At 43.6% G+C, this 15,560-nt stretch overlaps 1 protein-coding gene across 1 annotated transcript in view; it reads left to right on the top strand.

Moving 5' to 3' along the window:
* The window catches only part of LOC133415213 (protein sidekick-2-like), a 121,592-nt gene that overhangs the window by 82,017 nt on the left and 24,015 nt on the right, over positions 1–15,560 (top strand). Inside the window, 13 exon segments of the mRNA XM_061701104.1 lie at positions 400–511; positions 697–887; positions 1,621–1,704; positions 1,789–1,983; positions 2,553–2,669; positions 3,194–3,361; positions 3,999–4,101; positions 5,195–5,371; positions 6,279–6,415; positions 7,505–7,652; positions 9,416–9,556; positions 11,331–11,512; positions 14,379–14,494. Of these exon segments, the coding sequence (XP_061557088.1) occupies positions 400–511; positions 697–887; positions 1,621–1,704; positions 1,789–1,983; positions 2,553–2,669; positions 3,194–3,361; positions 3,999–4,101; positions 5,195–5,371; positions 6,279–6,415; positions 7,505–7,652; positions 9,416–9,556; positions 11,331–11,512; positions 14,379–14,494 (1,871 nt within the window).

Genomic DNA, 15,560 nt, shown 5'->3' with positions numbered 1-15,560 from the left:
GAAAATGAGATGAGATCGGGAGAGAGAGAGATCACTGATTGAGGGCAGCGAATCGATGGTCGGTCGGAGGCGCGCTGAAAGGCGCTGAGTGATGGCGCTGCATTTAATCGCCGTGTGTGTTTGTTTCAATTATGCCACATAATGGCTTCTAACACCTGGCCCAGCAGCCAGCGCAGGAAACGCCGTTTGCACCGAGAGGAGGAGGAGGAAGGGTGGAATAAGTGCAAAGTAAAGACGGGCCTTGTTAATAGCAGCTGGGAATAGCGACTAAATGTCAGGCTGCTTGTATGTAGTCGCGTTCAACGACACACACGCGTTTAATTCCACCCGCTGAATGCTTTATGGATTTTTTTGTTTTTCATGCGCGTGTCTGCGCGCGCGTGTGTTTGTTTGTGATAGATGTGGGAGGACCCGCGGACCCCGTCGCCCCCTCCATCATCGTCCCCCCGAAGAACACCAGCGTGACCGTTGGGCGGAACGAGGCCATCTTGGAGTGCGTCGCCAACGCCAGGTACGGTCAACGACATATTTCAACAACTACTCTAGCACAAAAACGGCACTTTTAATCGCATTGAAAATACGATTTTAATTTAGTGCAATCTTTTTTTAACTACATGTTGTCCCTTTGCTGCCCGGCTTGCTGCGTAACCTTGGAAGTGGTTTCAAATGTCTTCATCATCTTTGTGTCTCTGGAAGGCCGCTGGTCAAGATGAGCATCACGTGGAGGAAAGACGGCGCGGTCGTCCGCGCGGGGATCCGAGATTTCGGCCGCCGACTGGTCATCGGCCAGCCGACGGTCGCCGACGGCGGCTACTACGAGTGCGAGGCGGCGCTCCGCGGCAGCGGCGTGCCCCCGGTCACGACCGGCGCCTTTCTGCACGTGCTCGGTGTGTAGGTCGCCGTGTGGCGGTCGGTCAGGGACAGCAAGGCGCACTGTCAGAAGGACTGACCTTCATCCGCAACCCAAATTCTCATATTTGTGCTGTGAAATCCAATGCATTTTTCCCAACAGTCTATTCTCTTCATTTGGTAGCATTTCCCTTGACTGCGCTGCTTTCACAGAGGATTTTCTTTTCGCCCAATCAGATGTCAGCCTTTGTGTTGCCATGTCAGTGCCTTCAGAATCATGAAATTGTATTAGCACTGGGACTGTTTCTTTATCCATTTAGATTTGAAATTCGTCCTCTCCGGGCCAGCGAGCTTGTGAATAACATTTGTTTTTTTTCCATGATAATCAACTTTACATTTGTAAAAATACCACTTTTTCAAGTAATATGTTTTTGATATAAAATTCGTTTTTTTGTAAGATTACAACTTTTTCTCGTAATGTTCAGATATGTTTTGTAAATGAGTTTGAAATGATACTACTCTATGCCATATTTTTTTTCTTACAATATTAATATTTTTACGATACATTATTCTTGTAAACATATATATTTCTGCATAACAGAACATTTCTTTTCTCCAATCAACCTGACTTCATTCTTGTGAAAATCCAACTGTCTTCTCACAGAAAGTTGACTGTTTCTCATAGCATTACTTTTTCAATCTTTCCCATTTGTTGATGGCTCAACATTTGCTTTTTTTTTTTTTTTTTTTTATATTTCCTCCTTGATCCAGAATACCCTCTGTTTGTGAAAGAGCCACCCATTCACATCACTGCTGAGATGGAGAAGGTGGTGGACATCCCGTGCCAGGCTCGAGGTCCGTGCTTTTTGTGTCTCATTTTGCTGCCAAGACGAATAAAAAGAAAAACCAAGTTGACTTATTTTGTGCGCGCACTCGCAGGCACGCCTCAGCCAGACATCGTGTGGTACAAGGACGCGGCGGCCATCAGCACGGTGAAGATCCCCAGGTACAAAATTCTGGCGGGAGGCAGTCTGCAGATCAACGGCCTGCTGCCCGACGACACGGGAATGTTCCAGTGCTTCGCCCGCAATCTGGCCGGAGAGATCCAGACCAACACCTACCTCGCAGTCACCAGTGAGTCGGGACGGGCGCCTTTCACGTTGGAACCGAGACGTTACCGATTCCCGCTACCTGCGAATCGGTACCCGTATTTAGGGCCTTTCCTCGTAATATTTCAACAACAACAACAAAAATCCTAAAATTCGGACTTCTTCTTGTTATTACCCTACTTTGTTCTCATGAACAAGTTTTTTTTTTTAAGTTTTGTGTAATATTGTCAAAAAGAATTGATATAAAACGAGGACCTTTTGCCATAAATTATAATATTCTGGCTTTATTCTTAGAAACTCCGACTTAATTTATGTAATGTTTCATACAGTACAGTATATATCTCCTCAGCGCAAGACCTTGTCTTCGATCCTTGTGTGTTTCTGAGCACGTGCGATGAAGACGCTCTTGACAAGTGCGGGAGTGAACGAGAACTGACATACACCGCCCTCGTTTTTTAAATTTTTTGTCAAGTCTATTAAAGCTGCTCTGTTAAGAGGGGACTCCTTTTAGGATTGTCATCATCACCTCTCTTTTAACTCATTGTGTGTACGCGTGTGTGTGTTTTCACTTGTGTGTGTGTGTGTGTGTGTCAGGCATCGCTCCCAACATCACCGCCGGCCCCGCTGACAGCGCCGTGATTGACAGCATGTCAGTCATCCTGCACTGCGAGACGTCCGGAGCCCCGCGGCCAGCCATCACCTGGCAGAAAGGTGGGCAAATCAAACGCTGCCCTCTGACTTTTCTGTGAGATTTTCCCTCCGTTTTTTTAAGTACAGTACAGTGCTACCTGGACTTGCGTGTTGAATTTGCTCAATGTATCCGTATATCCAATCATTGTCACGAAATCATCCTTTTACTTGCTGAAGAACATAGTGAAGAGTGCAAAGGCTTGCATGTTCCAAGCAGACCAGGAGAAGCTCATCCATACTCAAGTAGACTTGACTATTGCAACGCTCTTCTAACTGGACTACTGAACAGAGCGTTAAACAGCTGCAGCTCGGGTTCTGACCAGAACAAAGAGAGGAGAACACATTACGCCAATTGTAAAGTCTCTAACCTGGCTCCTAGTCAGTTATAGAATGTACTTTCAACTTCTGCTACTGGTCTCTAAATCACAAAATGGTTTAGGTCCTGAATACATAAAAGAAACATAAAACAAAAAAAATCAAACAAGCAACGGCTCGTGGATGGCAAAACACGAAAGTCAAGGTAGCGCCGTAACTTCTTTTTCCAGGTGAGCGCGTCCTGGCCAGCGGCTCGGTTCAGCTGCCCAGGTTCACCCTGCTGGAGTCGGGCAGCCTGCTCATCAGTCCGTCCCACCTGTCCGACGCGGGGACGTACACCTGCATGGCCAGCAACTCCAGAGGCATCGACGAAGCCTCTGCCGACCTGGTGGTGTGGGGTGAGCGGGACACTGTGACAAAAAATGTTTTTCTTCGAGCCCGTCACTCGGCGGTGAGCCGGCTAGCACAAGAAGCTAATGTCAGCGTGTCAAACTCAAGGCCTAAGGGCCAAATCCGGCCCGCCCAATCATTTTAAGTAGCGCGCGAAAGCAAATCGTTTCCATCTATTTCATGTTTCTTGCTAAGAACTGAACTGAAGTTGCAGATCGTCTTCACTTTTAATAATGTTGAGATATTGCAAGTATTTTTTTATTGCCAAACCACTTTTTACAACTAATTGAACAAACTGTTTGACTTGATTTCTGATTTGAAAACGAGTTATCCAATAATCTGTTATGGACACGCTTAACATCCGTAAAATCAAAAATATTGGGAATCCTAACATTTTCAGAGATTGAAGTGGGCATAAGGAGCAATGTCCACATATATTCTGGTGACGATTGATCGCAGTTTTCAGACATGAAGCGACGTCAAGCTTTTTTACATTAAGCGTTTTAGACTTTATTGGGTTCATCTTGAAATGTCCTTGAAAAGCAAAATAAAAAAACACACACTTTGAATCAGGAATGCGTTGCAGTCCAAGCCAATAACCTGCTGTTCGTGTGTGTGTGTGTCTGTGTGTGTGTGTGCGAGTAGCACGCACCCGCATCACCAAGCCGCCGCAGGACCAGAGCGTCATCAAGGGAACCAAGGCGGTCATGGCCTGCGGCGTTACACACGACCCCAGCGTCAGCATCAGGTAACTGAGAAAAAAGTTTGCCGTCGTATTTTGGGCGGGAAACAAGCGCGGCTTATCACGGTCGCGTTTAATGAGTTTGTGAAATCAGCGCTCGATCTCATCAAGCGTCGATCCGCCCGCTGATGACCTCCTGTGGGATGCAAGTCTTACAGTCGCATTGCATATGATGCGAGTGTGTGTGGGCTGCTGTCTTCGGAGCCCAGTGATTAGAGTGTCTGTCACCTGTGGGCCCAGTGGCATCGATCGTGTGCCGGCGGTAAACAGTGGAATATGTAAACAGAGTAATAACTTCAGACGGCGCCTTTAATTAAACGCAACGCCGAGGAGATTAGCTGGAGAGCCCCAACAGTCACAATTAATCACTGCATCTCCTGCCTGCACGAGCGTGCGCATGTGTGAGTGCGTGTGTGCGCGCGCGTGTGCGTGTGTGTGTGTGTGTGTGTGTGTGTGTTCATGTGGAGGAGGCACGCGGAAGCTTTTTGGGGATTTGACAGTGGAAATGTATCACGGTACCTCCTTCCTGACAGTGCCCATCTCAGCTTGAGATACCACATTTTATTTAAAAAAATATGCAAAGTTATTTTTCTATTGCTGTTGTTACCATCAATTGTATGAGCCTAATCACTATTGATGCTGCATATTTTACTATACATAATATATTTACGTTGATAATTCAATATTTTTTTTCTCTGTATAATTACATCATTTTCAATATTATCTAGATTATTATTAATAACAAGTGCATTATTATTCATTATATTCACTTTTATTATCATCAAATTAATCGATATAAAATATTGATTAATTTATTATTATTGTTATATTAATTTTGCTTTTATTTTATTACTATTTATGTTATTATTATTCATATAAATGTCAGTATTTCATTGTATGATATGTTTTTACATTTTATAACGATTCATTGTCAAACAATAACTACTCCCGTGATTTGCAATAATATGAAATCTACTTTTGAGGAATGAAACCTCTCCCTCACGCTATGCCATTTCCATCTTCTATGGCTCACCTCTTGGCCCCTACCCTTGACGTGCCACGACCCCAACTGCGTATGCTCGTTTGTTTTGTCCTTCAGCTACGTGTGGGAGAAAAGCGGTTCTGCGCTGGACGTGAACGCGTCGCCCCGCCTGCGACTGGACGCCGAGGGCACCCTGCACATCTCCCAGACGTGGTCCGGCGACATCGGCACGTACACCTGCCGCGTCGCCTCCGTGGGCGGCAACGACTCCCGCAGCGCCCACCTCCGAGTCAGGTGCGCGCCTCTTCCAATGACGGATGTTCCATCAGCGCCCACAATATGAGGCACGCGGGCTGCGATCCTCGTGAAATACAATAGCAAAAATGCCCACTTTCAAAAAAACAAAAAAAAAAAGCACTTAAACATCAACTGGGAAATCAGCGTATGCCGTGGAAGATAAGTGAACCGCTAAAAGGAAGTTTTATCCAGTTACGATCTGATCTGATGAAATGTATGTAAGTGTGTGTGAACACGCTCCTCGGGATTTTCCATATATTACATTTTAACTGCAGCCTAACGCGCAATCTAAATCGGTGCAGGATTAAATTTGATTTCACTTTACAGCTTCTGATCCGGCATGCTCTTGGGAGATGTATTTTATACGAAGCTTTGACAGAGATAGGATTTGGAAGAAGAAGAAAAAACGCATAACAAGCACGCTAGTTTTGTTGTTGTTGTTGTTTTTTCGTGCCGTTATTAACATAAACCTTCTGCTGCTGCCTCATATTTCTTGAGTTACTGTTAGAATTAGTAGAAGTATTTCTTGATATACTTTGCTCATTTAGCTACATGACGTTGCAATATAATAGAAAGACATTATTAAGTAGGGAAATTCGATTATTTGTTATTATTATTAGTGTACTTTTGCTATATTGATGCAGATTTGATGCTTCTGTTGTTACAAATATTTTAGACATTTAACTGCACGAGGGGGCAAAATATTTGAACAAATTGAGACTTCCATTTTTCTTTTTATTATTTTACTTTAACATAATCTTCTTTTTTCCCCCCTAATAGTTTGGTCATTCAACCACATGAATTATATCAAATCTCATAAAAAAAAAAAAAAAAGCGGAGGTTGTACCAAGTGAAGTGTCCAGTGAGTGAAGCGCATTTCGTGCCGCGTCTTGTCCGGCTCCAGGCAACTCCCTCACGCGCCCGAGAACCCCGTGGCGGCGCTGAGCAGGACGGAGAAGCGCGCCATCAACCTGACGTGGGCTCAGGCCTTTGACGGCAACAGCCCGCTCATCCGCTACATCCTGGAAGTGTCCGAGAACAGTGAGTGGATCCTTTTGAAAGTCACCGCACGCGCTCCGTTGCTTTCCCCGACGAGGCACGCTTCTCTATGAGGATAACTGACAAGACATTAACAGGAAAATGAATCACGCCAGAACGCATAATGAATCTTATTCTTCTTTTCTTTTTTTTTTTTTTTTTTTTTTTTGAGGGTATAATTGAATTTCAATCGCATATCTGGAACACTGGAGACACAATAGAAGGAAATGCTATTTGAGGGAATGTGCCGTTAATAGTCCAGAATAAAAGTGTGTCATATCAATGTATTCCAATTATGCATTCATTGATTTTGTATATATTACTTTTGAAAGCCAAATAAAATCCACTTTAAGCATGTGTGTGCTGGCTCCCATTTGACATGAGTTTGAATATGATTGATTCATTCTGATCACAGCCACATCCCCAGTTTGTAACTTAACTGAGTCATTGTAAATGGAACTAAGTTACTGTAAATAAGCAGCTGTAACTGAGTAACTCAAGCAAAGTAAGCAGAGAATGTCAGGAAAAGCCTACTTGAACATCTGAATTTGATTTGGGGTTAAATGAGAGGCACTGATAATGGCCGCAGGTGTGTGCTGACTGCCATTGAACATGAGTTTGAATGTGATTGGTTCATTCTGAACACAGCCACATCCCCACTTATGAGAGGGTGTGCACAGTTGTGCAACCACAAAGTGGAGGTTGCACCAAATGAAGTGTCCAGTGAGTGAAGCGCATTTCGTGCCGCGTCTAGTCCGGATCCAGGCAACTCCCTCACGCGCCCGAGAACCCCGTGGTTAGTGGTGGTTTATTAAACATAACATTCTCCGCTCGAATGACAAACCGCTGAGCTTGAAGTCTGTTGTAAACCAAAACAGCAGCACCTCACGAGACGTAAACACTTTCTCAGCCATATTTAAGTGTAGAGACTTACGTACGTATTCGAGATGGTCTCACGTCATTTGGGGACTTGAAAGACTCTTCGTGTCATACTCGCTTCAGACACGGTGAGGAAGTTTGCCACAATTGACGAGTGTTCACATTTGTGTGTGTGTGTGTGTGTGTGTGTGTGTGTGTGTGTGTGTGTGTCAGACGCCCCGTGGACGGTGCTCCTGGCCAACATCGACCCTGAGTCCAACGGGGTAGCGGTGGGCGGCCTCATCCCGGCACGCTCCTATCAGTTCCGCCTGTGCGCCGTCAACGACGTCGGCCGAGGACAGTTCAGCAAAGAGAGCGAGCGGTAAGTTTGGCTCACGTGACGCAAAGGGGAATGATTCCTAACAAACCAAAGAGCGATAATCTTCCTGTAAAGCTGACCACCTCTCTATTTCCTGTTCCAGTCATTCTAAACCAAAAAAAAAAACCCAAAAAACAGTAAGCCTAACTAAATAGCTAGCGAGGTAGGGAGAACCAACCAGGGGTTGCAAGTACTAGCCTCGTTAGCTTAGCTGGCTAAACCCGTTAGCACCTGGGACAGTAATGAGACATCACGCTGGTAGCATAACGGGAATTTGGGAAAAGCGCTAACAACAGCTTACCGTTATTTTACAGATAATTCATATATATGAATCATATCGTATGTCAATTATTATGGCAAACGGCGTATCGTTACCCGAAACCTGCATTTCTTCCATGTTTTTGTGTGTGTGTAAATTTTAGAGGGATTCAACGGACTATGTGACCGACTGCATCGCTTTATCCGGATCTGTGTGGACGACCACATACTGTAGCTTATATAGAATATAAAAAGGTCCTCAAAGAACGATTCATTTCAAATGCGATGCAGATGAGGGATTCAATTAAGTGCGCAGACAAAACCACATTTATTTGGTTTAGTTTTGATATTTGTATTTATTTTTTTCAATTGCAATAACGATGAGGACGACCGCATTGCTTAATCCAAAAGCTGCATGCGTCTGGGTTCATTTGGATTTTTGCAGAATTCAAACGACAATGCGGACGACCCCGTCCGTAGCTTTACGCTGAGTCTGCCGCTGTGGTTGATAAACAGAGGTCGGTAAGGTTAGTTTCGCCCCCATTTCCGATCCAAATTGTAGTAGTAGTACTAGTAGTAATAGCTGCCGGACGGTCCCTTTCAAGATAAAACCGTGGCTGAGTCGGAATTCAGGCTTTATGAAGCCTTGATGGGAGCGCTGACCCGGCTCCACGCGGCTGCCTTCTATTAACCGGGCACTCGCCCGCCGAACACGCGGCGGGCTTGAAAGGAGGGAGCGCATCGCACAGACTGGGATGTGGAGCCAATTCTCCTGCCCGGCCACATGAAAGGAACTCCGGATGTCCAGTACGCACGTACCGGACCTGTCAGACTAATCTTGCGCACAAACCAATTCCGTGCGTCCGCACGCCCGCCAGGCTTTACTGGCGGCCCACCATGAACACACCTTTCGCCGCGGGCATCGACGCACCCCGGCGGTGACAAATTTGATTTGATTTTTGTCGAGGGGACAAGAAATCAAGATGTCATCTTAAATTGACTCAGGCCGGACGGCTCCTTTTCTTTCTGGTGATGTCTCGCCATTGCGTTGCTCCGTTTTCATCGACGCCGCTTCGATTGTCTCGCCGTCGTGATGACTGTGTGCGCGCACACACGAAACACGCTTTCAGGTGACGCCGATGATGAAATGTGATGGAAATACCCTTGAAGCGCCAAAGTCAGCAGCAATTTGCGCTTTCACTTTTGTTCTAATTCACTTGCTTTCCCATCGAGCTCCATTATGAGTGAAATCATCGAAATGTGTCACCCTCAAAGGAGCCGTTGATAACTGTTCGGACATTGTTTTAAGCGGATGAATTCAAGTGTAAAATAAATAAACAAATAGAAGGAAGATTGGGCAGCATAGAGCCCTAGTGGTTCATATGTCTGCCTCGTGGTTTGTTCGCCAAAAAAAAAAAAAAAAAAAAACAGTTAAACGAAAACAACAAATATTACAAGACTTGTTAATCATAAGCGCGCTATTTTTGTGGGACTTTTTTTCTTTCCAGGCTAACCCTTCCCGAGGAGCCCCCCAGCGCGCCCCCTCAGACGGTGATGGCCAGCGGCCGCACCAACCAGTCCATTATGATTCAGTGGCAGCCGCCCCCCGAGAGCCACCAGAACGGCCCCCTGCAGGGTTACGTCATCAGGTGGGAGAACCGTGGCCACCCGGGCGGCCCGCTTCCATTTCAACGCGATAATAACCCGTGTGCCAGCTCCTCTCCGCCGCCAATTAGATACCTGCAGCTCCTTTGGGCACCTGTCACCGCCGCTCCCCTCTGTGCCTTCTTTATCTGCCGCAATTACCTGTCTTTCTATTCCGGCGCTGCCCTGACTGAGCCGTTGAATTTGTTCCGTGACCACGCTGGCAACTCGAAACATTGCATCGCAAATAATCTTTCCCCAATGGAATGAATGGAGATGTAGTTAATCAGGTCCAGTGGTCCAAACAAAACAACAAACCAAAATGTTTCTAATGTGTTTTTTTCGTAAAAAGAAATGGCACACTACAATGATGTACTTTATATATTTTTTTAAAATAACGTACAGTAATAACATCATGAAATATGTAAAGAATGAAACAGTTAGTGCATCCTGATAATTCAATGGGCATTGTGCTGCTCATTCTGGAGTGTGCGTCTTGGCCACAAGGGTGCAGTATAATACATACAGACATACGACATGTCGATTTGATGTTGAAACGCAGAAGGAGACCATCGCAACTTAGCCGCAACATATTATTTGTTTTTTCATATAAACAGAATATATCGTCGCTGTTGGGCGGAAGGTTTCCAAAATAAAAAAAATAAAAAAGCCATCTTGCTTCAATTAGCAATTGCCGCATCGTTCAAGTTGGCATCATACCTTATATTGCTATCACTGTTGCGCACCAACATCAACACAACACCACCCCAAAATCATGTTCAATTGCTAATTCAATAGCTAAAACAAGTGCCAATTGATTACGCTTTCTTTGATTAAAATGTTTTTGACACGTCGCCTCTTCCAGCAGTGCTCATCAGAGTCTGCGCTCGCATTGTTTCCAAAGTTCTAATAGTCATGAGAGATGCAGTAATTAAACAATTAGCTGACTAAGCTGTGTAATAGGTGGAAATGAATGTGCACGCTCGCTTACCTTTATGGCTGACGTGCTCCTTTCCGCACCACCCGGTTTTTTTCATAAAACAGGCTTCCTCGAATGCATCTAACCAAACTATTTTCACTCATTATTGTCTGAAAAGCATCCAGACTTTCAATCTGGAGGCGACATAAGGCCACACGGCTCCCACGGAGTTAGGAAAGCGGAGTTTTACGAGACTTTCAGACACTTCAATCGTCCGAGAGAGTTAAGAGTTGCTCTCGAGCTATTTCTACACTTTAAATGAGTCAATAAGGCCCAAAAAAAACAAGACGACCTGGGTGAAAACCAATAGTATCGAGTTGTGAAAAAAATATGAAATTGCCCATATTTGGACATACAGGGTTTCCACCCAACATCGACGATATGCCTGTGCGTATTATTGTATACTCTGTCTGCATGTGTTGGTGCCAAATAGAAGTTGTGCAAAGGTTCATAACAACATTGATGCCGGTTTCGTTAGCCTATCAATGATATTTTACATTCTGTATTAGCATTAAGCTAGTAATCAGTGACGGTAAACTTCAACTGGGAGTGGAACTAAACAGCTTAAAGCAAGCATTTGGCCACTTTTTGAAGAATTGTTCGCTATCTGCTGCCTGTTGTGACGTTCGCTGCCACCATAGTTCGCGTTTAGGACTAGAATTTCTGCTCGTAAGTCAAGACAGAAAAATTGTTGAGCGGCGGCTTATGTCGAAGTCGAGGTATTGCTGTACTTGTTTTTTTTCCTCATGTCTTTTTGTTTTGTTTTTATTTTTTTTATCCCGGCACTGACCGATTGCCAGGTACTGTTTGTCCGGGCTTCCTGTGGACTGTCAGATAAGGAACATCACCAGCCCGGATCAGAGCAGCCTGCTGCTGGAGGACCTCATCATATGGACCAACTACGAGATCGAGGTGGCCGCCTACAACGGGGCGGGCAGGGGCGTCTACAGCCACAAGGTGACCGAGTGGACGCTGCAAGGAGGTGAGCGGCACACGGACGGGGGGGAGTACACTCTGGGCCGGTTGCCAGCCAGCCAATCGCAGGGCACGTGTGGACAAACAAGCGTTCACATTCCGTTTCAAAATATTTGGACAATTAAGAGTCGAAGTCACTTTTTAGACGACAAAGTGACAACAAACCTTTTATCAGTCTCGTAATCTGAAGGTTGCGACATGAATTCGATTAGAGTTCTCGATAACCGGAGGTCTTTTGTCCAACCCAAACATGATACAAGTAGTGAATTTTGATCGAAAATGTAATGTGCTCTAACATGGGAATGTACAAGGGAACAATGCAGGAAAGAAAACACAAAGGACAGACAAACATTGGCAAAGGAGACTAACTTGTGATATGAGGGTGGAAGGAGCGTGTATTGACAACGCAGTGACCTGGGGTTCCCGTTCTCGTTAATTTAAACCCAAATATGCACTAATCGGCACTTTTTGTAGACCGCAAGTTGGACTTACGTGCGAGGAACACAATTTAGGCAGGAAAAACAAAAGGTTCTCGGGCAGCCGTATGTCCGCTGTTCGCAAGACGTTCAGAGCGGACGTGTGCTACCCGCTTCCTTTGCCCAGGCACCCAAAAAGGGTAGCTCGGAGCGCTGGCAGGGTCCGACGTGTCCTCGTCACCTCGTGGTGCGAGGTAGGGCTTCGTGGCTGAGACACTCTTCGGCAAGTTGGTGGAACGAGAGCCCGCAACAAAGTGGACTCCGGCCTTTATGGCCAGCCGCCAAGGGGCCGATCCCCCCCCCACCTCCGGAACCAAAAGGGAAGATGGACCGCCTCTGAATGTTACTTTTCCATTTTAGGATTATTTGTGGTTTAAAACCATCCATCCGAAATATCGTGCAGTCCTGTTAATATGTCGTATTCAGTGACATTTTAGCTACACGACAGCGTCAAACTATCGGAAACAACTCTCGGTATTGCGCTGAATGTAAAGCATACATTAGAGCGGACTTCTTTGCTCCCGGTGCTGATGTTGTGCCGCTTTGATTTGAAATTCCTTTGACTCGCGTGTCGGCATTCGGAAGGCTTAAAACTATTTCCCATCTCCCAATTTCCTGTCATGATAAGCACCGCCGACTCCCTGACTGCGTGAGGAGCGAGATCCTCAAGAGCGCACCCAAAAGGAAACTGAGTCATTCCAGTTGCCGTTCCGTTCCACACCTCGCTCACGTTCACTTATCAGCGGCACACGGTTAGCGGGCGGCCGACGTCAATTACAGTAGCAGCTGAATTTTGAGAGTGCAGTTGTACACAAATGTATGGAAATGTTTGCCGTATTAGACGTTCAACGACCGACTTAGACCAAAGACGCTCAACAAATTATCATAATGCCAGGGAGCGTAAACCGCAAAGACGTTCTCATAAAAATGCACAAAGAATTTGCTATTAGAAAAAAACGACTTGAAAGTTGGGAAAGTGTAAGTCATAGGCATATTTTTTTTAATTTATTTTTTATTGACACATTTAAAAATCATTTTCTAGCACTTATTGTCGTGCAAGTAACCATTTTTGGTCACTTGAACTTGAGTCGCCACACGCTTCGCTGTCATCATCATCATCATCGTCATCATCATAACCACAGGTCAGAAAATGTAAAAAGTACACTAAAAGAAAAGTAGATTCCACCGGTATGTCATGATAAATTATAAAAATATATAAATAGTCAAAGTAAGTATTTATTATTAAAAGAGAAATATCAATGATATACATTGATTCGAATTCAATATACAATTAAAAGAAAAATAAGGAGCTGGTATTTTGATATTTTGGGCTCATAATAAATAACCATAATAATCATCATCATTGTCATCATCATAGTAATAATAATAAGATTATAATTCAATACAGTACTCATATTGAAAGTTAAATAAAGTAGTATTGTACTTGGGTGTTGTTCTTGATGTGTTTTTATGAAATTAGATAAATGTAGAAAAAAAGAAAAGCCAAGCTTAAAAAAAAGAAACATTTTGGATTTACTTGTCTTTTAAATAATGCATAAAATGTTAAAATGTTCCAAAAAGTGTGCATTTACTACTTTTTAGTGTTTTGTATGTTGATAATTTTTCCTCATGATAAACACAAACAAATACAACCATGTAAAAATGAAGATTAGAATTCAATATAAAATGAAGACTATATATTGAATTCTTTATGTATTGATACTTGTATGTTGTGGATAATTTTGAAAAAAAAAATCCTATTTACATGAACAAATACATCAATATAGAATAGTAAATGAAAAAATAGAATAACATGCTTTTGTTTTGTTTTTCTTCATAAAATTGCATACATTTCATAAATGTGCAAAATGTTAAAATGCACAAACAAAGTGTATATTTTGTGCATGACTTTTTTTTTTGCAGAGAAGGCTACTAAATCCTGGTAATAACAAGCTCTCATGTGTGTATTCAAATACCACCACCCAAGTATCTCCTTTGTTGTGTTTTATTCACACAGTCAACCTTTTGATACCCGGAAGGTACAAAAGACGTCAACGTCATAGTTTCCCCTCCATTCCCTTGCCGCGTATAAATATTAATTTCATCATGCAGCTGTCTGTCAGTGAAACACAAAAGACGTATTTCACAGCTCGCCCTCTCATTAATTTGTCGGCAGTGCCCCATCCAAAATGCAGAAAGGGGAGCCGTAATGACCGGTCTCTCGGCTTCATGAATTTTCGCGGCCTTGCGTCACAAGGTCGCGTTCGCTTCAAAGAAACGCGCTGCGAGCGTTCACCTGGAAGGCGCCCGAGGCCAGAACACGCACGCACGCACGCGAGCGAGCGGATTGAACGCCTCCGACCAAGTTTGTGCTTCCTCATCTTTTTCCTTCCTCAGTGCCCACGGTGCCACCGGGAAATGTGCAAGCCGAGCCGGTCAACTCCACCACGGTGCGCTTCACCTGGCGCGCCCCCAGTCCGCAGTTCATCAACGGAATCAACCAGGGCTACAAGGTGAGCGGCCCCTCTCTGCCCACTAGAGGGGGCCAGTGGCCCAAGAGGCAGACTATGCACTAGTTTGGGGGCAACCATCACCCGAGAGCTGGCAAACTTCAATCTTCATGTACTTGTGTGTGTGTGTGTGTGTGTGTGTGCGGTTAGGCCACATGGGAGGGAAGATAATTGTTTAACAAGAATACATTGATAACGCTATCGTTTTCCAAGGGAGGATGCAGTAATATTTGGGGGGGGGGGGGGGTTGTTTTATTATTTTGACAGCTAAAAGACATTCTTTTTAAGAAGAGCAGTAATTTTTCTTCGAAAAAAAGTAGTCATCTTTACAGAATACAGTCATATTTTTGGAGAAAATTGTTTTGGGTTTTTTTCAGAGAGGGAAAAAAAGTACAGTCGTTTTATGAGAGGGGGCTTGTTTTTGTTTGTCCAGGAAAAAAATGATTTCGAATATTATCTACTCAAATACTAATGACTTATTTTGCAAGAAAATAATATTTTTCTGTATTAAAAAAAAAAGAAAGAAAAGAAAGCATTATTTTGTAGGAAAGCCTCATTTTTGTGTATTTTTTTCAGAAACCAAGTCATAATTATTGATTAAAAAAGTATGAATGTTGTGGAAAACGGCATATTATGTCATGGTAAAAGTCAAATCTTTTCAAGAGAAAAGTTGAAATTTTGGGGTCACATTTTTTTTTAAAGAAATGACAAAGTGATCTTCTAAGAAAAGTCTTATTTTGGTTGAAAAATACTAGCTTACAACGTTGTGTTTTTTTCAAGAAAGTCTTATTTGTTGAACAAAGTCAGATTTATTTTTTAATGAAGTTACATTTATTGACAAAAATGAATTACTTTTTCCAAGAAAATGAATTGGATGTTTTTCAAGACAAAACGAGTAATCTTGGGAGTAAAAAGTCAAATTCTTTTGAGAAAAGGTTGTATTGTCAGAAAGACAATTCTTATGTGACTATAGTAGGATTTATTCAAGAAAAGAGCTGTGCTCTTTTGAGAAGAAAAAGTTTTATTTGTTCAGAATAGTGGAATATAAAACTAGTTTTATACAAGAAAA

This window comes from Phycodurus eques, chromosome 16, assembly GCF_024500275.1.
Source record: "Phycodurus eques isolate BA_2022a chromosome 16, UOR_Pequ_1.1, whole genome shotgun sequence".
NCBI lineage: Eukaryota > Metazoa > Chordata > Actinopteri > Syngnathiformes > Syngnathidae > Phycodurus > Phycodurus eques.
The sequence above is the reverse complement of the archived record's forward strand: the minus strand, read 5'-3'. Positions and strand labels throughout refer to the sequence as shown.